General features: G+C 40.1%; 1 protein-coding gene and 1 long non-coding RNA gene across 2 annotated transcripts in view; both read left to right on the top strand.

The window, feature by feature from the left end:
- The window catches only part of LOC149117809 (uncharacterized), an 80256-nt gene extending 54277 nt beyond the window's left edge, over positions 1-25979 (top strand). The window contains exons 5-8 of the mRNA XM_089295982.1: positions 68-135; positions 19263-19388; positions 21975-24956; positions 25374-25979. Coding sequence (XP_089152108.1) covers positions 68-135; positions 19263-19388; positions 21975-24944 — 3164 coding nt within the window. The 3' untranslated portion in view covers positions 24945-24956; positions 25374-25979. The remainder of the gene's footprint in view (positions 1-67; positions 136-19262; positions 19389-21974; positions 24957-25373) is intronic.
- LOC110064693 (uncharacterized) lies at positions 8954-14805 on the top strand. The gene is made up of 3 exons (XR_016210096.1): positions 8954-10754; positions 11374-11483; positions 12006-14805. It is a non-coding gene; the product is annotated as an uncharacterized LOC110064693 (long non-coding RNA).
- Positions 25980-27503: the final 1524 nt, after the last annotated feature.

Genomic DNA, 27503 nt, shown 5'->3' with positions numbered 1-27503 from the left:
CACTATTCTGGTAACCTGTCAGAAGTAATAGTGGTGTTTTAAGACAAATATTACTGTTCCTTTTTAGGAGCTAGTGCTTGTGTAAAACTGAAGCGTTACGAAGAAGCCACGTCCTGGTGTGATAAGGGATTGGCAGTATCCTTTGAAACATGGCTGTTAAATTCTTTCTGCTCTTTAAAGCTACAAGTCCCGCTACCTTCTGGAAAATAGTGGTCCACGATTAAACTGGCAGAAAACCCTGCTTTCATTTGAGCATTTCCCACACCACGGAACATTCCCACCCCAGATATCGACAAAAAGGCTGCAGACATTACACTGACTGATCTCTTTTTTAATGAGAGGATGAAGGGCAAGAGTTAATCCCCACGTGGGCCAAGATAATCTTGTGACAGCTCAAGCGGCTTCAAGTGATTTTCTTCCTCCATGAGCTATGCGCGCGGTAATTAACATTATCTTTGGGAGAACTTAGCCTGTGTAGGCGTAAAACGGGGGAGAAATGGGGGAGAGCGGGGATCGATGGAAAGGGGGCGGGGCGGGGTGCGCGGTAGAGAAGGAGAACGTCTGCTCAAGAACCCCCTTTTGTGCATTTCCGCCGGCACTAGCGACAAGAAATCCCCATTTCCATCCTTTCCTCACCCTTGCAGTCTAGAAAGATTCGTTAGGTGGTCGAGCTTTTAATTTATCCTGAAGGACTTGTAATCAAAATATGTGTGAGCAGGCTGACCTATCGTACTCTGTCAGTCAGAAGTGTGTGAAGGATGGAATCGTCCATAAATTGGTGACGTTCTCTCGTTTTTCTCAGAGGTTTCAGAGGACGATCAAGAAACGTTACTGGATAATCCAATTCCTAAGAAGACTAACTTAGGCATTCTGGCCGTTATGCGACTTTGAAAGCTCAAAATAGTTCAATAAACTGATGAGTGCGTTTAAGCAGCTGCAAATTGCAAACGGGAATTTAATCCGTGTGTGATTTTATCAAAGCCTAAAGTTTAATATTTCCTATTATGTAAGGAAATATTTGAAAAATTTTTTGAAGCTAATCTAGACAGAATTCTGCCAAAAATAGATGCTTTCGATTTCCATGAAGTTATAACTGATTCAGCCTTCAGCATCATCAATTATCACTTCGTAGAATTCTCGAGCTCGTAATCAAGTTGTTATTTAGTACCAGATCGGGTTATGAATAGCTTTATTTATCGCCCTGTATATATCTGGATTTATCAAAAATCATGTCAATTTCAACAAAACGAGCTTGTCACTTCTCTTGTAAATAAACAGGCCTGAGCTTTTCAATTAATTAGTCATTGGAATTCAGTCACTGCATAGCTTACTCACCCACCATCATAGGGGTGCGAGCTGGGGGTTGGGGGGGTGGGGGCGAGGGGGGATGCAGCCCCCCCCCAACTACGGAAATTACGTAATTTTTCGGGCGAAACGTTCATGATTCAGGCAACGACACTTGAGAGAAAACATTACAAAATAACGCTCTTGGCGTGATTTCCAAAACTCGTAAAAAGAGTTTTTTTTATGAATCTCTGTGTGATTCAGGACGCCCGACCTGGAGTCTGTTGGCCGTCAAAAGTTTTCTTAAGAGAGTTGGTACCTTAAGTAGTACCGTGTAAAGCGTCGTACCATGTGTATCTGCTGCTGATTTGAAGTATCGTTGGTGCACCGAGGACGCCATGGTAAGTAGCCTTTCGTTTCCTTTCCTTTCCTTGTCTTAACCGTGAGGTGTTTTAGTTTTTTTCTTGAATTTTTCTTTGGAGGTGTTTCTCTAGTACGTCCATGTCGTTTACCATCATATTAACGTGGCTTCTGTAAGTTCATACATTTCATGGAAGGCTTGAAGGACTTCTAGCAATGCCTCATGTGGTTCTTTGAACGTCTCCAGTATGTCAAGACGTTCGTCTCGAATATGGGATAGCTTCTGTAACGGTCGTTCAAACGGTGCATCTTGAAACACAAATGTCTCTGTTGCTGATCAGTGGATCGCTGAACAAACGCCATGAAAGGAAGAACTTTTTCTTTTAATAAGTTTTACATTTTACTCGATTGAGACTGTTCACACAGCACGAAATCGCAAATTTACATGACAGTACGAGATAGGTAAAGTTCCGTAAAGCTGAACTGACTGCTTTACGGAGAGTTAATAAAGTGACGTAAAGCTGCGTAAAGTTATCAATGCCGTAAAGCTCCGTAAAGGTAGTTTAAAGTGACCGTAAAGATCAAACTTCACGCCAAGGGACGTAAATTGCTGTAAAGGAACCTGAAAGGACATGTAATGATTTAAGTGCCTTTCGACAGTTAGGCTTGCCACTAGTCGACTTCTATAAAATTAGCGACAAAGTTGCGTTAAACGAGCGTGACGAAGTCGCGAGAAGTGACAAACCGGCAAAACACTACGGAAATAGACTTTGAAGAAGTCTATTCGATAACCTGTAACGCTTTTAACAAGGGGAAAAAAATGTTTTCCAAAAACTGAAAGACATATTCGAGTTGTTGGTCAGAATTTGTTCAAAACCTGACCAGTTTTAATTTTGTGTTAGTAAGAGGAATAAAGCTCGTTTCGGAGAAGTTTTGGTGTATTTAGTGGAGAAAGTCCCGAGACAAGACTAACCTTCTTCAGGGGCTACACGTTTGAACAAGAAATCACAAAGCATATTACGAAGGCGCAAATACTTTAATTGGATTTTTGCTGCGAGTTTACTTTTGAAACGAAATCGACTTTAAATGTGTATCGAAACGACTTGTGACAAAATGAGGAAAGACTTACAGCAGCATTCTGAGTGCCCGACCTTCGACAAGTACGGCTCAGCGGTTTTGCACATTAGATACCAGGTTCTCTCGGTTCTCGCGCGATTTTTTGGCGTCCTTTTTGAAAGGTGTGAAATGTCGAAGTTTGCATCGATCTCTTGGTCCTTTTTCACTGTTTAAAAACTCTACTTTAAACGGTCACAATTCTGTTTACCTTCCCTTCTTCTCCGTGCACGATTTCAAGCAGTTTTTGGTGGCATACAGCTGGTGAAAACATCGATACATACGAGGGCACAAGCCAACAACAACATGCCAGGTAAGCCACTGGTTGTCTTGAAGTTTAAAACGTATTTAAGTTTCCAGGGTAAAGTTCAGTCGTAAAGTTTATGGAATTGCCTCTGGTTACAAATGTTTCTCCAACAAGGAGAAGCTATACATTGTGGAATAGACTTTTAGCTATATATAGGCATTATTCTGTACGAGTATCTGCCATGCACGTACATGTAGATCATTTCACTACTAGCCTTGTAGTCATTAAACATGGTGTAAGCTTACAACTGCATGCAGCATTTGTTATTGACTTATGCATATTATGCTTCAAACTGTCCAAAAGACACATGTAAATGTAAGCCTGTATGTAATACTCTCAGCAAATCTGAAGTGAATACCATTTGGATGTAACCTTCTTCAGCAGAGAAACTTTTAATGCTAGTGTCGTCGGTGTAAATATTCTGAAATTAAAGCCTTAATACACATGTACCCTTACACAATGCATTGCTCTCACTGGTACTGGTACCACATATTGTCGAATTTTCTTTCACACACACACAAAAAAGATTCTGTAGAAAAAGGTATGGAACATGTGCTTCAGTCTTCTATATGTCTTTACATAATAACCCAAGTTATTCTCGCATTTTGATTGGTTCTCGCCTATGATCTATTAGAGGACAGACGCGCGATTGACGTCATCATTACAAAGTTTTTCCCACTGTTTTTTAAAATGGCGGAAAGTTTTGAGAATTTAGATAATGTTTTACATGACTGGCCAAAAGACAAGGTACAAAAACGTCTTGTCGAGGCATTGAACAGGTACAAGAAGCATAGTCTAACAGGAAGGAGAAAGATAAAGCCGTTTCTTTTTTTAGAAAATGACTCAGAAAAAATACTCGAGCAGTCTCAGTCGGCAGTCGAGCGAGACTAAACCAAACGCAAAATTGGTAAGCCGAGAACCATTGCTTTATCTCGAGTTTAACAAACCTAATCAACAAAATGTCTATGAGATTAATTTATTGAAAAAATTCAACTTTTCTCAGTCTCAAAATAATTGTTGACACACTGATTGATGTCAGGAATAAAACATCAAAACCGCTTCTTAAAATCAGTTAAGATAAACACATAACCTTGCTTTCCGATGCGAATGTTCCAGTCCGTTTCAGGGCACAGCAGCGAGCAAAGTATAGCTCACTACAGCTCATGGCCAACTGTATTGTAGCTAAAAGGTGTCTCCGACTTTATTTCAAACTGATTTGAGAATCACCAACCACAGAGGACACAAATTTCCACCATCACTAACGCTCCTTTCATTCAAAACTCGAATCGAATGGCCTCCACGTTAACCACAACCGCAAGTTTTCCGAGCGTAGTTTTCAACTACTGCAATATTCAAGGCAACGTCCAAGCTTTTCGGCTCACAGGGCCGCTCTGATGACAAAAACCGACTTGACTTTTCAGCGCTTTCGCTTCTCATTCCACGAGAAGCGACGCTCGAGTCAAGTTTGACAGTGGCGTGATTTTCCTGGACCAATCACAATTCTTTGTTGCGCATAGCAACCAATAAGATTGCTTCATTTTGTATAGACAATAGATTACGTCAAATGGCTTTTTTCGTGTTCGCCAAAGTGGGCAAAGGCCGGCTTTCGAGTTATGTTGGAAGATTTTGAAATAAAAAAAAGCTTTATCTGTAGTAGTTTGTTTCGTTATTATATAATACAAATAGATTCCATGTTGCGGTGCGTCTGTTCAGTAATAGATCCCAGAAGACGTCAAAATGTGGTAAGAACATCAGTGACACACTCGGCTATCGCCTCGTGTGCCACTTTTTTGTTCTTACAACATTTTGACGTCATCTGTGATCTATTACTGAACAGACGCACGGCAACATGGCATCTATTTGTTAAATAATTGACACAATAACTACACGTACATGTAAGAAACTGGGCTCTCGCCAAGATAAAAGGTGTTCATGTAGCTGTTTGTGTTAAATATCTGGAAACCTCCGGGTGGCTTCTAGTAGGTCTGATTAGGCCCGATGCAAACACACGCCACAAGCAACTACATTTCAACATGGCAGCCATACAAGAATAGGGTCCGCCCCTTTATTAAGCATGCGTAACAAAACTGCTGACCAATACATGACACTTCCTCCCCCTTCTAGTATGTTTGGCTCAAAACCTAACAGCACAAGGATACATACAAATAAACAAACTTGGAACTTTCTAATATCAACAAAACAAATGTCTCTGCTAAGAGCAGATTGAGTCCCTAGCCTTAGAACGTTCTTAAAGTCACAAGTTAAGCTTATCTGGGGCTTTTCTCTCTCTGGCTGGGTATCTGCGCTCAGCTCTCACGGGCGAATTCCTTGGAACTGTCTCACTCTGGTGTTGCATCGGAGGTGGTGGTTCAGCGTCTGATACTGCAAAAGGGATCTTCACTGGGGACTTAGAAACTGGCTCTGGAGCTGCTGAAAACTTCCGAGCTGGGTACTCAGGAACTGGATCTGCAACAGGGTCTGGAATCTGAGCGGGTTCTTCCAGAGTTGTCGCTGGAACACTGGTACTCGGTGATGGTGATGGAGTACTCGGTACTGATACTGGAACTGCCATTGGAGCCGGCAACTCCTCAGGATCCACTTCATCAAAGGCCTCTTCAGAATTCAAACGCTGCGTCTGCAGAAGGTGATCAAAGTAGGTCAGTGGTCCCAACCTTCTTATCACTGTACCTGGGACCCATGCCACTTCTCCACTCCTCCCCGGGTATTTCGCACATTGACAGAGTCACGTGGTGACAGTTCTCGCATCTTGACACGACTCTTGTCATGTTGCCGCTGCTGCTTTCCTTGCTGGTCCTGGATGTGATCTTCCATGTTTGGCAAGAGCACACTGAACTTGGTGCGAGGTTTGCGTTTCAAGAACAGTTCTGATGGTGTCACTCCTGTCACTGAATGTGGAGTGTTTCTGTACTGGAACAAACAATTGGCCAGTTGATGTTTCAGCGAACGCTTCTTACCGCCTCTTTTCACACTCGGCATGTTTCCGTAACGCTTGTTTCAGGATTTGCACTGTGCGCTCTGCTGCCCCATTAGAAGATGGATGGTACAGAGGTACCAGTGGTTGCTTAACTCCATTCTGTTTAAGGAAATTGGTGAAATCCTGGGAAATGAATTGGAGCCCGTTGTCTGAAACAACTTCTTCTGGCAATCCATATGTCGCAAACCAAAGTCTCATTTGGTCAATAGTGCTTTGAACAGTTGTGGATCTCATGTGTGCCACCTCTATCCACTTAGAATGGCTGTCAATCAACCCAAGGAAGTAGTTGCCGTCCTTCTCTGCAAAGTCGATGTGTACTCTTTGCCACACCCGAGTAGGCCACCTCCATAGGCACAGTGGTGCACTGGGCGGTGCCTTCCGCACTGCTTGACACACTTCACAGCTTTTCACCATCAACTCAATTTCTGCATCCAAAATCGGCCACCAAATGTAACTTCGGGCAATAGATTTCATTGCGACAATGCCAGGATGTTCTTCGTGTAATTCTTGCAATAGTCTGTTCCTTAGCGACAGAAGAATGATTACACGCATTCCCCATAAGACACACCCTTGGTCAACTGTAAGCTCGTGTCTTCGCGTGAAGTATGGTTTCAATTCTTCACTGGATACATAATTTGGCCATCCAGTTAGCGTGTAATTCAGAACTCTCGCTAGAACAGGATCTCTTCTGGATTCTCTGCTGATGTCCTTTGCATCCACTGGCAATTCTTCGAGGCCTGAGAAGAAATAGAGTTCAGCCTCTTCTTTCAATGGTGGATTGTTGCACGGGAGACGTGATAAGACATCAGCATTGCTATGTTCTGTAGACGGTCGATATTCCACTCGGTAGTGGTAGGCCTGCAGAATTACTACCCAGCGTTGCATTCTAGCAGTTGCTAAGGTTGGTACTGCTGTTTTTGGACCCAAGATGGTCACTAAGGGCTTGTGGTCTGTATATAGGTGAAACGTACGACCATACAGGTACTTGTGGAATTTCCGGACTCCGAATACAATTGCTAAGGCCTCCTTCTCTATCTGGGAATAGTTTCTTTCACTCTTTGTAAGTGTTCTCGAGGCAAAAGCGATGGGACGCTCTTGTCCATCATCCATTACGTGTGAAATCACAGCGCCTACACCATACGGAGACTCATCACATGCTAGAATCAGCTTTCTCTCCTCATCATATGGAACCAATACTCTACCAGCCATAAGCTCAGATTTACTTTGCTGGAAAGCTTCTTCACACTCTTTTGTCCACTCCCACTTCCCTCCCTTTCGGAGCAGTTCATGTAATGGCTGGAGCAAGGTGGAAAGATTGGCAATGAAATGGCCATAGTAATTCAGCAACCCTAAGTAGGAGCGCAGTTCTGCCAGATTCCTTGGACTTGGAGCTTCACTGATCCCTGCCATCTTCTCATCATTAGGGTGTCGACCTTCCCCATCTACACGATAGCCTAGAAACTCTACACTCGGTACCATGAACTCACACTTGGACCACTTAGCTAAGATGCCATGCTTTTCTAGCCTGGTCAACACGTCGTCTAGTACTTGCAAGTGTTCATGGGCTTCTGTTCTGATCAGGATGTCATCAATACGACAACGCACATTATCCATTCCTTGCAATATCTGATCCATAGTTGACTGAAACAGAGCAGGTGCAGAGGCAATACCATAGGTCAGACGCTGATAAGCATACAATCCTTTGTGAGTGTTCACAGTGAGGTAGTGTTGGCTCTCCGGGTTCAATTCCATCTGTTGATACGCATTTGACAAATCAATCTTGCTGAACACAGTTCCACTTCCTAACGTAGCAAATATATCTTCTGTGTCTGGCAATGGGTAAGGGTTGTCTAGAAGGACCTGGTTAACTGACACCTTGAAGTCACCACAGATGCGAATACATCCATCTTTCTTGGGCACACAGACAATTGGAGACGCCCAGTCACTACGTTCTATCTTCTTAACAACTCCTAGACTCTCCAAACGATCCAATTCTTCTTCCACTTTTTGGCGAAGTGCATAAGGAACTGGTCTGGCTTTGCACCGTCTTGCAATTTTATATCGGCCTTGAACCCTTTGATGGTTCTCAGTCCCTTGTCAAAAACATTTTTGTGCCGATTCAACACATCAGACAGTGTCAGCTTTGCTCACATGAAAGACACTGCTTCAGTTCAACTTGAGTTGCTCCAACCAATTTCTGCCTAGCAATGGGGGACCATTGCCATCAACAACAATCAAAGGTACCACCAGTTCCTGCTGTTCATAAACCACAGGCAAATGAACTTCACCACAAACAGGGATTCGGACACCATTGTAACCCTTTAACTTAACCTTGGTACTACGCAAGGGCCACTAATTAAACTGCTGATCATACAGGGCCTTAGGCAAGATAGACACTGTGGCTCCAGTATCCAATTGCATTTTGTAACTCTTCTGATCTAACATAACTGACACATGAATCGGGGAACGTCCAACCTTGCCAGAATCCTTCACTGTAAAAATGCCCAGAACCTCATCATCATCTGTGTCCTCCTCAACCACTTCTTCTACAAATTTTGTCTCTCCAAATTTACTCTTTCTACCACTTGACTTGTTTCCAGATGCTGAATGGCTGCCAGGGTTGGTCTTGCATACACTTGCATAAGACCCACTTTCTTACACTTCATACACACACTTTGACGTGCTGGACAACATTTATCCTTGCTAAAATGTCCCTCTTGACCACATCGGTAGCATCTTCCCTGCCTTTTGTTCCCTTTTGGCTGCTTGGGAGGCTTTGGAGGGGGTGTTACAACAACTTCATTCACTCCCAGTGATTCCTCTGTTGAAGATGCAGAATCCTGTGCTCCCATTTTCTTAGCTTCAACGTCAATAGCTTCCATTGACCGAGCTACTTCTTGAACTTTCTCAAGAGTAAGATTTTCCTTTGCCAGCAATTTTCGCCTCAATTCCGACGATCAACATTTGTCAATAACTTGATCTCTAATGTCAATGTCTGGGGTCGTGAAATTACAATTCTGTGCTTGCTTCCTAAGCCTAGTTATGAATTGACCAACTGTTTCTCCGTCCTGTTGAGCCATGCTTCTGAATACATGTCGCTCGTACGGTTCATTAAGCTTGGTGACAAAATACGCGTTCAAAGTACGTGCAGTTTTCTCGAAATCAGTAACCGTATCTTCTTCAAATTCCACACTCGGGCCTGGGTCACTCAGTGTCTCGTACAACTCCTGAACCTCTATTCCCGCGGTGTGAAGTAGCAAAGCCTTCTTTTGTGCATCGTTCATCACTCCTTTGGCCACAAGAAAGTATTGAAACGATTGAAGGCATTTCTTCCAACGTGGTCCCAATGCAGACGAATTTCCTTTGCCATCGAACGGAGCTACTCCTTGAATTTCGATGTTAACTGCCGCCATTCTTTGTTAGTTAGTCAACCCCGTCCTCGTCGCCAGTGTTAAATATCGGGAAACCTCCGGATGGCTTCTAATAGGTCTGATTAGGCCCGATGCAAACACACGCCACAAACAACTACATTTCAACTTGGCGGCCATACAAGAACAGGGTCCGCCCCTTTATTAAGCATGCGTAACAAAACCGCTGACCAATACATGACAGTTTGTCAACTTGAAGTTGGAGTCGATTAAGTAGTGTGGTGAGCTTTTGAAACTGACATTTCGAATGTTAGCCCTTTATCAATTCGTCCTTGGTAATTGAAACTCTTTGAGGTTATCACTGAGCTCTGATGGAGGGCTAATGCTCAAAATGTCAGTTTCACAAACTTACTATAGCGGTTACTTTTCCTTTATCAATATCAAGTTGACACATAGTAAAGTGTGTCACTTGCCTGCCAAGGCAACCCACATGATCTACAATGTAGGTTGTTAATAATTTCCCTGAAAGAATAGGTTGTGACTGCAATTGAAAAAAATGTGAATGTTTTTCCAAGACAAGCAAACAAACTGAAAGATATGTACCCATGATGGGAAACTGAAAATACGAGAAATAAAGAAATTTCACAGAATCCCTAGAAAGTTCATACCATTTTGAATTAGAATTAGAGGACTATTTTCATTACATGTACATCTCCATCATGTAATCATGTACTGCCTGTCCTCCAAATTTTTAATGAAAATTCCTAGTAAATTGCTCTTCTTCTTATAGCTAATATTTATAGCTGTATATATTTGATCTGCCCTATAAAAAAGAATGCAACCTCAAAGACTTTGATCATTGAATTCATTCTCACAAAGTTTGGGTTTTGGTCCGGGATTTTCATTTGAAGAAGGGTACGTATTCCCACAAGACTAATGCAAAGTTCATTCAGTTTTCGTAGCAAAACTGCATGTAAATGCCTTAGAACCTCCTATCTACAGTAGCAAGCATGAGCCTGTAACAAAGGTGCAAAACCTAATTTTCTGGTTGTCCAAAATCTGAGTGACCCAGGTTATAAAATAACTAGTCCCTACAAGTTTTAAGCTGATTAACTGTTACTGACATATAAATTTTATGTGACACAGCTAATGAACATTGTATCTAATAAATGGGGCCTGCATGTTGTAATTTGTGTTAACTGAACTGTATAATTTTCTAGGTTGGCCTCTGAAGTCAACAGAGTTGTATTTACCAAACTTGTAGAGTCAATTTATAGTGACTATGGAGGGAAGGAGCAGTGCCCATAGTCTGTTGAACAGTTAAGAGGTATGTGTCTGGCACCCTGTCCTTAATGAAACACGATGATCACTGATCCCATTGCCGAATGTTTGTACTATCAACAGAAAAACATTGGAAATAAAGTCATAAGTATGTGTACTGTGCCTCTTGGGTTTTGGATGAAGTTTCCTTTAAAGTTTACAAGTGGTGTATTTTCCATTCTAATATAGATAGGACCCTGCGTGCACTTTGATTGGTCAAAAACCCATGTTTTATCAGAGTATAAAACATAGAAAAAGCATGTTTTATTGTTTTTTGCCACATTGCCTCTGTATCATAAAGCAAATAAAGAAGCTTAGGCCATGTATTCCACTGTGATAAAACACGACGGGCATTTGAGAACACACGAGGGAAATGTAGAAAACACAAGCCGCAGATGAGTGTTTTCTACATTTCCCTCCTGTTCTCAAATGCCCGTCGTGTTTTATCACTGAGTAATATACGGCTTAGGTTTCTTTATTTGTTAAATAAAACACTTGTGTGTTAATAACAAATGTGCATTGTGTTTTGTTTTTTTGCAATGGCAAGCTGACTGTTTGCTCAGGCTACAATTTAAGCAAAAACAGTGAAGAAGTTTATTATTAAAGTGTTTCTTTTAATTCTGCAGAATCAAGTGCAACATACTACAGGTCACTAACTGATGCAAAAACAAGAAGAACATTGTTCAGAACAAACGAACATAAAGCAACCTGTAGAAGGCAAGCAAGGAAAAGAGATGTAAGTTTCAAATATAACGGGGTCATTCTTGTAGCCTTAAAACTGTTATCCACATACTAGTTAGCTAAAAGCTGGTGTCATTTGTAATGTGCAGTTCCAGAAAATATCCACACTCCCCTCAACAGATGGGATTTAAATTTTCCTGGGGGGTGGGGGCTCCCAAAGACCAAAAAGTTTAAATAAATGTACAAGGCTTATTTGGAATTTCCAGAGGGGTGGGGGCATCCTAGAAAATATCCCTTCCATGGGGGAGATATGGATATTTTCTGGAACTACACAATTATGTTTTGTGTATCCAAAATTCACCACAACTTAATGCATTATAATTTACCTGAAATCTTCTAGGGACAGTGGGACACAATCATCCCTGCACTGTTATTGATATCACATGTATGAAACAAGCAAGAAAAATTCTTATGATACTACAGAAAAACTAGATGGTGTTACTTGAGATTACAATATTTTTCAGGTAGTGTTAATATACTGATGTACTTATCATGTGCTTTTTTGTCAATTTTGCAGAAGCTTGGCCACAAGCTATCTGCCTTAAATAAAACAACTTGGAGTGAGCAAACAAAGGATGAGATAAAGCAAGTGCTCACAGTGGAGTATACAAACTCTGATGAGAGCTCATATGAGCCAGATTCTGACTCTGAAGTCCCGCAGTTGCAAAATTACAAAGTGAAGCATTTGAAATGGGAGCGTGCAAGATTGACAAGTGTAAAACAAACACTGCACAATATATAGTTAAAGTCTCTTCCAAGGCAAATCCATGAATCAGTTATTCCTCGAGTACCACATTTACAGGAATCTGACAGGGAAATGCCATTAAATGTTAGAGATCGGGCTGGACGACAATCAGCACCAGCAAGGAGGCCTGTACCTGTGCCGCGTCAGTCCCCAGTATCACGCTCTCCTGCTGGTTCTCAAGCTTCAAGCAGCCTTTCTATAACATTTGAAGATCGGGTTCTAGACCCAGTACATGTAAGCACTCCTCGTTGTGCCAGGCAGCACTGAGAATGTACAATCATGTATGTGGAGTAAATTATCTTAAGCTGTGGTTATACTACAATCTGCCAGGAGTAACATTCCAACACTATGTCCAATCTCGATTTTCTTGTGATAGTTTTTCACTTTTCTAAGCGCAGGTGCTATAGTGTAGTAACAACACAGGTGAGGTTGACCTAAGTGGTTTATCATGGCTTTCCGGTATTTGAACTTGGTGGGGATACACCAAGTATGCCTTTTAAATGGAATGATGTAGTGTAGCCACAGCTATTGTCACATTCAAATATTAATGATTTCACTTGCGTGCATTTACACCACCAGTCAGATTATAGCTAGAAAGGTTATTTACCTGGCATGAAATTGTTCTTCTTACACCTGCTTTTAGCTAAGAGAAATAATATTGTAACATTGGAGCCATTTCTACTGCCTCCAGTACAGTGAGTATTTTGTAAGTTTCAGTTCTATGAATTTGGTTCAAATATTTTTAAGTTTCTTGACTTGTGCCAGCAACATTGGACTATGCCAGTTGTTGTCTTTTGTGCCTTAAGGTGGTCGAACACAGTTTTTGCGCGCGCTTTTGCTGATGCAATTCAGCGCGCGCACAAGGATTGCAAAAAACAAACATGCCGTCAATAGAGCGATCATTTTATTTACTCAACCCCGCACTATCTGTGCTATTTTTCTCTATAATTGAACGCGGTGTATTGATGGCTTTAGTCTTTCATCATAAATATATGTTAGAAAAGGTAAAGATGCAAAGAACTCAGCAATTCTCAGCTTTTTTCTTTGTTACCGAAAGAACCCAGTTAAATGTAGCGCATGCGTAGTAAGTCAAAAAATTGCGATTGAATGAAAATTTGCTCTTCGGAAATACGCCTATTTCTCGAGAACCACTCATTAGAATTTCACGAAATTTGGCACGAAAATACTTTAGGAAATAAGTAACTGGAGTATTGAAAATAATTGAACTTTAACAAAGGAAACTCTAGATATTCCGGTAAACCTTCAACAAGGGATAATTAAAGATCTCTGTTAAATTATTAGCAAAATGGTCTTAACTTGTGAGAATCGTTACAAGCTTGGTGCATGCAAATTATAAAGAAAATCTAATGACTAGATTTTCTACAAATAAACAAAACCGATTTTAAAGGCCTGTTTATTTTTATTCGTGTTGCCATGGCGACGGCACATACGTCAGTTTAACTATCAAAAAACCAACGTTCGTGTTGTTAACTAGCTTGCTGCCATTTTTGGCGACCGAGGGATCAAGGGTTTTAGAGAAAAAGGTGAATGAAACATAGGTATCATAAACTGTGTTCAGCCACCTTAAGCATTTCATCATAAGGTTCTTAATTTAATGACTGCTGTTTGGACTTTGTATATATAGATTATTTTATTTCATATGATGATTATTATTACCATTCCTTAATATAAAAGTGCACAATGTATTAATAACTTATTGCCAGTGAGAAGGGCGAGTCTTCAATTCTGAATATTAGAATCCCTTATAGTGCTAGGATGTAAACAATGGTATTAACTTAAATGAACTGTTTCATTTGAATTGTGTATACGATACTAAATTTAGGTTGTTGAGTACAAAGGATTGTGCTTTTGCCTAATGATGTTGTTTTCAGCTTACAATTAATAGTATATGGACTTAATCTTCTGGCTAGTTTTGTAGTTATTTTGGGTTCAATTTGTAGAAGACATTTATTTAGGAAGTTTGTCACCTAAACTTGAAATAAGTAATCTTACATTATCAAAGTAGTTGTTTCGCGCTGAGAAAAGGAACCGGGCCATTTTCTTTTTTGGTAAATTACTCAGCATTTATATGGTTTTTGATGCCCGTAAAGGAGTATGAAAGGATGTCTTTCTAGCGTTTTAAAATGCTTTACCCCCCAATTACGGCTATAGTAAAGTTAAACTTTACAGTGAACATGACGTGTCCGTAAAGCCGCATGAAAGGATGTCTTTACAACCCTTTAAAAGGACTTTACGGACATAGTAAACTACAGCTTTACGCGACCTGTCCGTAAAGCCGTATGAAAGGATGTTATTACAGCGCTTTAAAAGGACTTTACGGACATAGTAAAGTACAGCTTTACGCGACCTGTCCGTAAAGCCGTGTGAAAGGATACTGTTCTGCGGCATTTTGTAATAACTACGTATTTTGTAATACCTTACGCATTTTGTAATAACTACGCATTTTGTAATACCTTACGCATTTTGTAAAGTTTTGTAAAGTAAAAGTTGCAGCATTTTGTAATTACCTGCAGTATTTTGTTTTAAATACAAACGACGCATTTCGTAATAAGTGTTGCAGCATTTTGTAATGAACGTTAGTCTACGCAATTTGTAATAACGTGGTGACGCAAATTGTAATAAGTCTCTTCACGCGATAATGTCACGAAGCATACAGATTAGCGGGATTCCCTTCAACAATATAGCTTGTCAAATGCTCTCTTTAAGCAGGTATCGGGAGCTAAACGACCCACATACTTCTATGTAAATCTATATTTTCAACAAGCATGTGGCATAATTTTAGCCCGAAAGGTGTATAAATTTTGTAAATTAAAATTCTTAATTCCTTAAAAATTTCCTAAATCTTTAGAATGGAGAATGGAATATCACCAGGTGAAATAGTTCCACCCATTGTCACGCAAATGTTGACGTTTTATTACTTTCTTTTTCGTGAACCTAACTTGATTCCAAGAATCGGACAAAAAAATGAGGGAAAAGAAGTAATCTAAAAAATCGATCAGTTCTAAAAATGTTTTTGTTGCACGATTTGATACCATTAGGGAAGTTCAACATCTTTTAATAAAGAGAGCTATGTGGAGAGTGCGTTACTGGCACCCCTGCCGCGGAAACCCTGTCACTGCATGAAATGGCAGAATCGAGCAAGCGTAACTCCTGGCATTCCTCATAGCAGACCGCTCAAAATGGTTTTATATAGCGTTTATCTCCTCTGGCTTTGCTGTAGTTTCCAGGTGGTTCAAGCTGGAGAAAAGTAAAAAAGGGCGCGAGAAGCTTTCACGCATACGATGGATGATGAAACCTGCGAAACTCTACTACTGCTTGTCCAGGGAAGGTTTAACGTCCCGGTGAATCAACGGACACGGTTACAGAAGAGTGCTGTCGTGCTGTTCTGGAGAAGGAGAGACCTCTTTGCTCTTGGTCCTGAAGAGAGTCCTACCTTGTACTTTAATGGAAAGAAAGCTGTGAAAACATCCGATGTATCTAGAATTGTTGGTAAAACATTCAAAGAAACTAAGTCGGGAGGATATAAAAAGCTAAAACATAGAGCCGCAGATAGCTATGCGGGGCTTAATGAACGGCAGATACGACTTGTTACTTCGAACAACATCAAGTATCGTATTTACAAGGCGGTATTTAAGAACAAAGTCTTACCGAAACCTGTTAGAGCTAAACATGTACACTCACAGCACCAAATTGATTTGATAGACTTGACCAAGCAACTCAACTCGTCGTGTTTGCTGGTAAGACTTTCGTTAAGATGCAGGAGTTTTAGCATATTTTTGCGAGGGTGCAATGATTGGCAAATCCCAAAACAGTCTAAACCTATTTTGAGAGTTAAAAGTTTACAACAATTTTCATTTTGAAAAATATGGACATAACTGGGATATTGATATTGCTAAACATAAAGGAATTTATTTATCATTCAGATTATGTTTTGTCGCCGGTGCTATCACCTTCTTATCGTTTCCCTATACTTTTGTAGCAATGATCTCGCCTGTGAAAACCAGCCAGGAGAGTTTAATAAAAACCTGACATTTTTATTTAATTCACATTTATTACTTTTGGTAGAATTATTTTGGGACACGTTTCAATAAAAAGAAACTCTACTGGGCAGAGATTACTCCCTTGAAGGCACTACCAGACACATAACATTCGACTCAAATCGGTACTTTGTAAAATCCAAGGTGTTTATTCGATTCAAATTTTGGTCTTGTACATTTTGTAGACTAGCAATTAATCAAAAACCTAATGATACAAATATTAACCCAAACTTTATCACAGAAACAGTTGAGTTGGATAATTGTATAAGAAAACTCACTGATGAACTGTACTCACTCCTAATTTTACTTATATATTTCATTGCATTGCACTCATTTGAAGACTGCTCTACAGCAATACTTTTGATGAATAATCGGTACAATCATACTGATTACAACTAATGAAAAACCCTAGGGATGGGGCTGGATACCAACTTCTTTACCCCATTAAGGGTAACTGAAGAGCAAGCATATTTTTGCCTAATTCTCTGTACAGGCATAAATAGTGCAGGGCCACAAGGTTCATAATCATGGAGTTTCCATACTTAAGCTGGTTTGCCAAAATAACTTTCATCACAATCTGCCTTGTACCACCATACAATGGCAAACGCATGCTGATAGAATTCTCCATTGATTTTTAGACGATGTAAAATGTAGGAATTGACTATCCCAGGTCTGCTCGGTGCAGAGATATCAATACAGCCATCATCAGTGGTCCAAGAAGCCATCACGAGCTGATCGCAGGTTTCTACAGTCCATCTTCGATCCGAACTTCCGTCCTCGCCAGAAGAATCAGAAGAGAATAGATTTGTGTTTTCGGCGGTAAAACCGGCAGGACTAGCGCTACGCAATGCTGTCTCCATTTCTTGTTTGAATTCTTCAGCGTCGTCTTTGCTCGTCCAACATTCATTGTGTACATCATAATAAAGCTGACGATGTTTTCAGAATGCGGTCCTAGACAGATATTCGTTGCAAAGCCCGCACAAGAGCCTACTTTGCTTTCGCAAGTGATGCATTATGCTAGTTAGTTTCTGTTTTAAAAAGTCAGATTTACTATCGGTCGGACTAATCGGCCGGGAAAGATACTGGGTCCCAGATTATCTTAAGTCAATCGTGTTTCTTTCATGCAAAAATAAGCCAATAGGAAAATGCGAATTTATTGGCGGGAACGTGGCGGCTCACTTTTTCGGTAAAGCTTTGTCGGCGTTGTTTATTTCCTGTCATCGCGTCCTTTAGTGTGTCATTTCGCTATAAACTGGGGAACTGAAGTTGGCGCAACAGATTTCTCTTGATCAAAGCATTGCAAAATGGAAGATCATTGTGTTCTTCTTCTTCAAAGAGTTATAGATGAAAATACACGCTTGCGAGAGGCAATAGAAGCACGGGACAACGAACAGAAACGTGTACTTGAGGAACTGTCGGCAAAATTCGAGAGCAACAGCACTAGTACGCCGGCAAGAACCACTGGCAGGAAAAGAAAGAGAACGATTGCCGTTTCCTCGTATCAGCAATTAAATAATTACTGATTTCAATATTTTTATTTACAGCGATACTTTAGAAAGATGTATAAAGTCCTGAAAGAAAAAAAACTTCCCCAGGCACCCGGATTGCTGCTCCCTCCACCAGCACTACATGTGCAACTGCAACACCTCTCAGCAGCCGGGCTGTGACACCTTCACAGAGCGCCAGGCCACATCTTTCTTCCAACAAAAAGAAGTCGAAAAAAAAAACACACTCGCCGGAGGTCACCTGAATATTGACTAGAATGATAAACACACTGTTGTGAATAAACTTTTATCCTTTCTGTTTGTTCCGGTTAAGATTTAGAAGCCATGCCATGGACAACAAAAAGTAGTTGATTTGCGGTGATTATTTTGATAAATTTAAAACTTCTTTCTTTTCTTACAATTAACTGATTGTACCTTTGTAACCGTACTTGTGAGAGTAAAATTAAGCTATGTTCATTGATGATTACTTTATTTTCATAATCCTGAGAACATGACCAACTGATAACATTTTTGATAAGTTAATAAAGATGAGTATTCCGTAATTTTCTGTAACGGATGTATTGTGAATAAATGGAGTAATGCAACAGGGCTGAAACCACTTTGTAACAAATTTATTAATGGATTTGGGGTGAGCTCGCTGCCTTTTAAGACGAAAAAGCCCATGAAAATTCTCTCCTTTCTTCATAAAATATTTGAGCTAGCTCTTGATCAATTTTTTGGCTTCCTGCGCATCAATGCCAGGCTACAGTCAGGCTTGGGAGCGTGATACTGGTAAACTTTGTAAGAAGAAAAATTAATGCTCTGTAAAGTAGCGTAAATTAACCTTTACAGTGCCTTTAAACTGGATTTACGCTGTTGTTTAAAATCGACTTTACGACACATTTACGCCAACTTTACGTCAAGGGTTAAGGTGTTCTTTTACGCAACTTTACGCCATCCATTAAAGGTACTGTAAAGCTCAACTTTACGTTTCGTAAAGTTAGCGTAAAGTCGCGTATATCCGAACTTTACGTTACATTTACGTGGTCTTTATGCCCACGTAAATTTGCTTTTTCATGCTGTGTAATCGTCTCTTGGAAAGTCCCTGATATAATGCGTACGTAATTTCTACAATCTTGGTTAGGCTTATTGGGTATAGTTTGTTAAAATGTAACTGGAGAAAATAGCAAAACCACACGCTAACCAATTACATGCTCACAACTGATCATTTTTTGAGTTTCTTGTCCTAGAAAAAATAATTCTCTTTTTCCTTTATCGTCAGCTATTGCAATCAGGAGCTCCGCGTTTAGGCTTGGCTAAATCTATATATTAGCAAAGACGAGAGCGCGTGCATAAATGGGTCAATGGGCTCTTAATTAATAACCCAGATTTCAAGGTGAATGACAAGTGATTCATTTTATTTGTCGTTATTATCAATATCCATGACCTCTTAATAACAATGTGCTACGTGACTTAACCCCAGGAAGATTAACAACAACAACGAGACATTAGTTGATTTACGCACCAAGTGTCTCAGTGAACCTGGTACATCACAAGAAACAAAGCGACGGGAGATGAAGAGCATACCTGTCACTCACACTGCAACAGGCCAGGTAAACATTGTCACAATAAAAAGAGGATTAGTACAAGAAAATATTCTTGAGGCTTTAATGGGAAAGCAGAACATTATCTTAATAACTTTGTTGCCTTCCTTCTCATACATCATCCCTCGAGTAAATGTCTAGAGCCATAAAAATAAAATAATAATAATAACAACAACAACAACAACAACAACAATAATAATAATAATAGTAATAATAATAACACCAGCGCTTGCCGAATATGATTTTTGAACAGAAAGCCACAAAACTCAAGGAAAGTGCCTTGGGTAAAACGTTCTCGCAAAGTGGGAGATCATCCAGTTGCGAACATGATATTTATAAAAACTGAGAAAGCTTTACTCTGTTTAACAATTATTCGCCAAAGGCGAAGTAAACATTGGTGAATATTTACGAATATATTTACCAATGTTCACTGAGCCTGACCCGAATAATTGCTTCAATACAATTCTCAGAGGTTAATATCAAGAATTATTATATGGCTGTGTCTCACAAGGACTGGGAACAACCGAATTCACGAATTTGATTGGCTGAAATCGATATTGACCGCGGTCTAGATTTTCCCATCTAGACCGGCATCTAAACCGATTTCATTTTGCGTTGAAAAAGTAGCAAGTAAAATACAAAAATGTTCCCCAGTTTTCTTTTGTTTTCTTCTCAATCATTTATGGAAGTGCCAAAAAGCCTGACGACAAAAAAAAAGTACACACACACACACACACACACACAAAAAAAAAAAAAAAAAAAAAAAAAAAGAGGACGAGCAAATTTCGGCAGGTTTAAATTAAGCCCATTTCCGTTTGCAAGCAAACCAGTTCTATTGAACGAATTAAAGTTTTCTTTCTTGCTATATAATAAACATCTTATTAACCGAGCTAAGCCGGTCTGTATGGGAGAATCTTGACCTCGGTCAGACCTCACTGCGTTCGGTCTGTACTCACAACCTCGGTCAAGATTCTCCCATACAGACCTCCTACTCGGTACGGTTAATAGGAGCCAACTACAAAATAACGAAGTAAAACACCGAACCGCAGACGCGATTGTTCGTTTGTTTTGTCATATGCAGCCGTGCTAAGCTTTACCTATCGTGTTAGGCATTAAGACAAACAAGCAAAACTCAGCGAAAAATAGATTCATCCGTTACCTTGGGTATAACGTGGTCGACTTCATTCTCTGTTGTACTCGCCGTCTAAACACGAGTAGCTTCGGTTTGAGCAAAACTAATTTCGGTCGCGCGATCTGACCTGCTGGCGATCAACGAAACCACTGCGTTTACGATTCTTAGGTGTCTCGAATACGAGGTTTTAAAAACATTTGTTATCTAAGGGCAACAATAGTCATTTAGAACTTCCCCCTGGCTTAAAATATCCCGAACCTGTAGCGATGTGTTTCAATTCAATAAACGAAACTTTCATTCAGCAATTGTCCGCCATGTTTTCTTGCCAAGATGGCAAAGATTGCGAGCTTAGAAAGCAAGCTTCGGAAATGTTATATTCTCCGCCTAGCGCGGTGAATAAAGCGTCCGATTCCTATATTCACCTTTGGATATTAAAATAAGTACATATTATTCTTGGTGTTTCAAGCCATATGATTGGTTCGCTATCTCTGGCCAGTGAGCGTTATTCACCTCCTACCAAGTGAATAATGCACGATTCAAGGAAAACAAATTGACCGGCGTAGACTCACATTTCGTCATTGTTTCTAAATTTAAAACCCTTAGAATAGAAGACATACTAAACCAGAAAACACAAAGATGGCTATGAAATTTGGCCTAAAAGTTCTCAAAGGATAGGAAAAACTTACCGAAGTTCAACTTTCGAGCACTTTCTGGACATGCTCTTGGGAATCACAGATCTCATCAGTCTAGACAAATCCGACCGTTAAGTCGCTCTTCACCCGGCATTGGCAGAAATGAACACCGCAGGGTTCATCGGCAGAAGCATCAAAAGCTATTCAACGAAGAACCTTCAGTTTTCGCCAAAATCCCTCGCACACAGTATAATTCCTGTTGATCCTTCGCGAACTGCTCTTTTAATAATTGAACGGTAAATTTGTTTTGCAAGCAAACCGTCGGTTAGGATTGCTGATTTAAACGCTGTTTAAAGATCGTTCTGCAAGAGTGTGACAATCAAGGATTTCTTCGAAGGTTAACAAGATGGGGAATATTTTTAGTTTCTGTGAATAGTTTCGCGCATGCTTCGTGCCGCTTGCACGTTTTGCACGCATGAATTAAGAGGTTAATTAAATCAACTTTTAATAGTTTTCTTTTTGTCTGTTGTTGAGATCACTTCGTGTGTATATACTACAACAATTTTTATTTTCAATCTTGGTAAAGAGAGGCAGAATATCCACCTCGCCGTTCCGTCGCTCAGGAAATATTTTGCCTCTATTTACCTCGATTTGAAAAAAAATTGTGAAATATAGACCAATATAATATTATGCAATTGTCAATACCCAATTAGATGTTTTGTCATCGATCACGTGCTGGCACTTTGATGCAGCCAACTGTATTTTGTATATGTACCAGCTTTTATCAATGTTTGCAATTTGTCATTAATAAAGGTCTTTTTTGTCCAATAGGAAAAGGCAGATTCTCTAACGAAAACTGTGAAAGACAAAGTGAAAGACAAATGTGAAGGAGGAAACGCCTATTACAGACAGCAGGATTTCAGAAGAGCCATTGACCACCACGAACGCCTTTTAAAAATTGCCAAAAAAGTAGGAAACAAAGCTGGGGAAGGAAAGGCCTATGGTTATATTGGCATTGCTCATCACAGTCTGGGGAATTTCAAAACAGCCATTCTTTACAATAAAAGTTATTTAAAAATAGCAAAAGAAGTGGGAGACAAAGTTGGTGAAGGACAAGCCTATGGTCATATTGGCTGCGGTTATCATGGTCTGGGGAATTTCAAAACAGCCATTGATTACCATAAACGTTGTCTTGATATTGCCAAAGACGTGGGAGACGAAGCTCTAAAAAACATGAGTTATAGTCATCTTGGCATCGCTTATATGTGGCTAGGGGATTTCAAAACAGCCATTGACTACAGTGAACGTCATCTAAAATTTGCCAAAGAAGTAGGAGACAAAGCTGGAGAAGGAAGTGCCTATGGTAATCTTAGCAACACTTATCACGTTACGGGTGATTTCAAAACAGCCATTGACTACCAGAAACGTAATCTAAAATTTGTCAAAGAACTGAGAGACAAAGCTGGAGTAGGAAAGTCCTATGGTAATCTTGGCAACATTTATCAATGTCTGGGTAATTTCAAATTAGCCATTGACTACCTTAAAAGTAGTCTAAAAATTGCGAAAGAAGTGGGGGACAAACCTGCAGAAGGAATGGCCTATGGTAGTCTTGGCAACGCTTATAATAGTTTGGGGGATTTCAAAACAGCCATTGACTACCACGAACGTGATCTAAAAATCGAAAAAGAAGTGGGAGACAAAGCTAGAGAAGGAAGCGCCTATGGTAACCTTAGCGTCAGTTATCATAATCTGGGTGATCTCAAAACAGCCATAGACTACCAGAAACGTCATCTGAAAATTGCCAAAGAAGTGGGAGACAAGGCAGGAGAAGGAGATGCCTATGGTAGTCTTGGCGACGATTATCAAAGTCTGGGGGATTTCAAAACAGCCATTGACTACCAGAAACGTCATCTAAAAATCGCCAAAAGAGTGGGAGATAAGGCAGGAGAAGGAAGGGCCTATGGTAGTCTTGGCAACAGTTATCGAAGTCTGGGGGATTTTAAAACAGCCATTGACTACCAGAAACGTCATCTAGAAATTACCAAAGAAATTGGAGACAGAGCTAGTGAAGGAAGGGCCTATGGTTCTCTTGGCACCAGTTATCTAAGTCTGGGGGATTTTAAAACAGCCATTGACTACCAGAAACGTCATCTAAAAATTGCCAAAGAATTGGGAAACAAAGCTGGAGAAGGGGAGGCCTATGATAGACTTGGCATCGCTTATTCATGTCTGGGGGATTTCAAGACAGCTATTGAGTTTCAGGAACGTGGTCTAGAAATTGCAAAAGAAGTAGGGAGCAAATATGGAACAGCCGAAGCGTTCTTTAATCTTGGCTGCACCTTTGAATTACAACGGTCCCCGCCCAAAGCTCTTGATTGCTTTCAATCCAGTGTAAGAATGTTCAACATCATTAGGCAGGATCTGAAAGGTGAGGACGAGTGGAAAATTAGCTTTCGCAATATGTGTGAAATTGCATACACTAGTCTGTGGCGTCTGTTATTAAAACAAGGTGAGGTAGAGAAGGCTCTACTTGCTGCTGACCAAGGACGAGCACAAGCTCTGAATGATATGATGGAATTAAACTATGGGCTCGAAACAACTCACTCTCAGTTATACCATCTGGAAAAAAATACATGCCACACATTCCGTTTCCTTCCATCGACTGCCGTTTTCATGGCAATTGATGAACAAGACATTGTTTTCTGGGTTGTTCAAGAAGGAAAATACGTGGAATTGAGGAAAAAGGAACTTAATCAAAACAGTTCATTAAATTTGAACGACTTTCTGAAGTCTTTAATTGTGACTGCCTCTCAGGAAATTGGTGTAAGAGCTGGTGTGAAATGCGAGGATCGCTCATTGGATAAGCTAAGTGATGAGCAGATGGCAAATGAAAGGTCTCCGCAGACACCACCCAAGCCTGTTCCGTTCCAGATGAATACCCTGAGAACACTTTATGGCCTCATCATTGACCCTATTGCAGACTTGGTCCGTGCGGATGAAGTTATATTGGTTCCTGAAGGTCCATTATGTCTGGCCCCTTTTGCTGCATTCGTCGACTCTAAATCCACGTATTTATGCGATGTTTGTAAGATCCGAGTGATTCCGTCGCTCACCAGTTTGAAACTGATCACAGATTCTCCAGCTGGTTACCACGGCAAGACGGGGGTGCTTTTAGTGGGTGACCCGTGGGTACAAGAGGTCGTTATGCCAGGGAAAAAATTGGAGCAGCTGCCTTGTGCCAGAAAAGAAGTACAGATGATTGGGAGAATATTCAACACCAAACCCCTCCTTGGAAGAGAGGCAACAAAGGATGAAGTATTAAGACGACTCCCTTCAGTTGCTTTAATACACATTGCGGCACATGGTCGAATGGAAACAGGAGAAATTGCCTTAGCACCCAACACTACCCGAGCATCCCAGATTCCTGGGAATGAAGACTTTGTTTTAACTATGAAAGACGTAACAAGTGCTCAAATTCGCGCAAGGCTAGTGGTGTTAAGTTGCTGTCATAGTGGTCGTGGGGAGATTAAGGCTGAGGGAGTTGTTGGCATTGCACGGGCGTTTCTGGGTGCCGGTGCTCGTTCTATCCTGGTGTCCTTGTGGGCGATTGATGACGATGCCACTTTGGAGTTCATGAACATTTTCTACTCACATTTGGTAAAAGGGATCAGTACCAGTGAATCATTGAACAAAGCCATGAGACGTATGAGAGAATCTGACGAGTTTAATGAAGTGAAGCACTGGGCTCCGTTTGTGTTGATTGGAGATGACGTCACACTGGAATTTGGTGGAATCGACTAAATGTCTCTGCCTGTAAGTGGGAATGTGTGTAGTAGTTAAGTGAAAATATTATCAGGGTACTAATGTTAGGTTTGGCCTTAGAAGCTCAGTGTTGAAACTGCGGGAAAATATCTGAAACATTATTGCACTTAGTAACGTGAAGTTATGTAAACTGCACAGTGCTAAAAGAGCGTGCATAATACATTTTTGACAACAGTTTGAGTTCATTAGATATAGCTACGACAGTTCTTTGTACAAAAGATAGCTATATTATTTTAATTATGGAAAGCGTAACGTTAAAAGCTGACTGGCGTTACGTGTGAATGCCTCCTTGATGAAATGATTCCTCTATGTGAAAGATTTATTTAGCATTCATTGTGACTATACCGGGTTTTTACTGACGCAATTTACTTACACAATTTTGATGTGTTGTTCATATCTACCCCTTAGGTGCGGAATGTGGAAACTGTATATAGTGAAGAAGTGACCAAAGTGCAGAATCTTGATCAAGACGTGTATCTACTAACTTGTATGAAGCTGTTTTCTTCACAAGAAAAAAAGTCTGAACAAAGTTATAAAAGACACTGTAAACATATATAATTAAGTGCAAATTGTAACTAGGGAGAAAATCGATGATAAAAATCTTTCCCAAACTAGGTTTTTTAGATATTCAGTGCTATTATCAATGCGAATGAGGTCGATCCAGCGACTTTTTCTCAAGATATATATTGTTTTAACGTAAATAGAAAACTCACTCTGAGCTACAAAGTAAATAAGTCTCAGACAGAACTATTTTAAGGATTAGGTGGTTTTTTTTATTTACGCTTTATTTAAGTTCTTCACCAGCAGCTTGTAGATAAGTAATGAGGTGGACTCTAAAGTATAATGTAAATAGCAACGTTTCAGTATTTTTCAACACACTCTACAGCCTTGAGTGTCGTGTTCCTTAGGCGTTGTACAGTTGTACAATCTGTTCGGAGAAGCTGGTTTTTTCCTGCCTCTTTATTTTACCTTTCAACATGTTATATCAATAGTGTATAAAATATCCTGCGAATATTTTGTTGTTGTTTTTTTTTGTTAAAGCGGAAAAGAATACAGCACGTAATCATCTTTCTTGGATAACTGAGGACACAAATGAACGGCTTTATATTACACGTCAAACTATTTTATTCCTTCTTGTACTTAGTTGAACTGTATGTCAATTATCCTGCTATGCTTGAGGAATTCTTAGCTGACTAGATCATTGGCCGACTTTTATTTTGCAGCGCTTTCTCCGGTCTCATTTTTGTACCCGTCCCTACCAATGTAAGGTTACAGGTAGCGCCGTCATTCTTGTCGAGAATTTTGTTGTGCAATCGCGATCAATACTGATTTTCTCACTCATAAAAAGCGAGAGAAAGGGCTTATTACCAGTTTAGGGTCGTTTCTGTACAACCTTGCTCACAAAACCTGACTTAGGAAGATACTCCCAGGCATCCATATACGGTTCTTACTTGCTCCGAATTCATTCGGCCGTCAAGCAGTGTTTTCAGACTCGGACTAGAACATACACTGGTGTAGACTGATTCCAAAAACAACAGCCCCCCCCCCCCCACCCCTGCCCCCCCAACCCCACATTTCCACAAAATTTTTTCTTCTGAGCAACAATTGCAAACTGCTGTTACATATGGCTAAAATGATTATTGTGAAAGAAAATAACCTTCCCAAAATCTCAGACTTTGTCAGACGAAGAAAAAAACACGCGAATGACGAAAGCTGGGGGAAATTGAAGAAAAGGCGGAGGGGGAAGTTTTGACTCTTAATTCTGCGAAGTATTACTACATGAAATTTAAGGCCAATTTCTTTGACGCCGAGCTAATATTATTAAAGCGAAATATAAGTATTTAGACCCATAAAACATAATTAAGTCAATGCAGTTTTTATTATGGAGCTATTAACGACCTACGTGTATAATGAAAGCCCTTCACTCAAGGCTCCTTTGTTCTGACAAAGCAACTTTACATAGCTAGCTATGTAGAAGCTTTCTTCGTTTTCCGGTCAATGTTATTGAAAGCAAGAAAACAGATAATATTCATCATAAAATGGCTTTTCACTTAAGGTCCCTTTGTTCTGTGAAAGCAGCTCTACATATCTAGATATGTAAAAGCTTTCTCTGTTTTCCGGTCAATGTTATTGAAAGCAAGAAAACGTATAATATCCATCATAAAATGAAATTTTAATACAATATGCTTCGAACTTATCCTAAAAAAAACTTTTTTCAGTTCGGAAACTTAGCTTTTGACTCAAATAGGAAGCATTAGTATTTCTGGGATTGATCCTCAAATGTAGGCGATGAATCGAACAAGGCTTAAGTCTCCATTGAAGGCTTTATCCAGTTTAATCCTGAAACTAGAAATCCCTATTCTCCTCTAGCAGTAAACAAGAAGGAAGTAGAATCGTAACCTTTAAGTAAAAATACAACGTTGATAAATATTTGATTTTGTGCTTCTATCTGAGGGATAGTTGAAAGAATTCTGAAAACGGTTTCCAGGGGGGTATCATCTCTATGTTCCAAACTATTTAGAACGATAGCCAAAAGTC

Source organism: Orbicella faveolata, unplaced genomic scaffold (genome assembly GCF_042242905.1).
Source record: "Orbicella faveolata isolate gen_17 unplaced genomic scaffold, um_ofav_v1 contig_1, whole genome shotgun sequence".
Classification (NCBI taxonomy): Eukaryota; Metazoa; Cnidaria; class Anthozoa; order Scleractinia; family Merulinidae; genus Orbicella; species Orbicella faveolata.
This window is presented reverse-complemented; position numbering and strand designations above follow the sequence as displayed.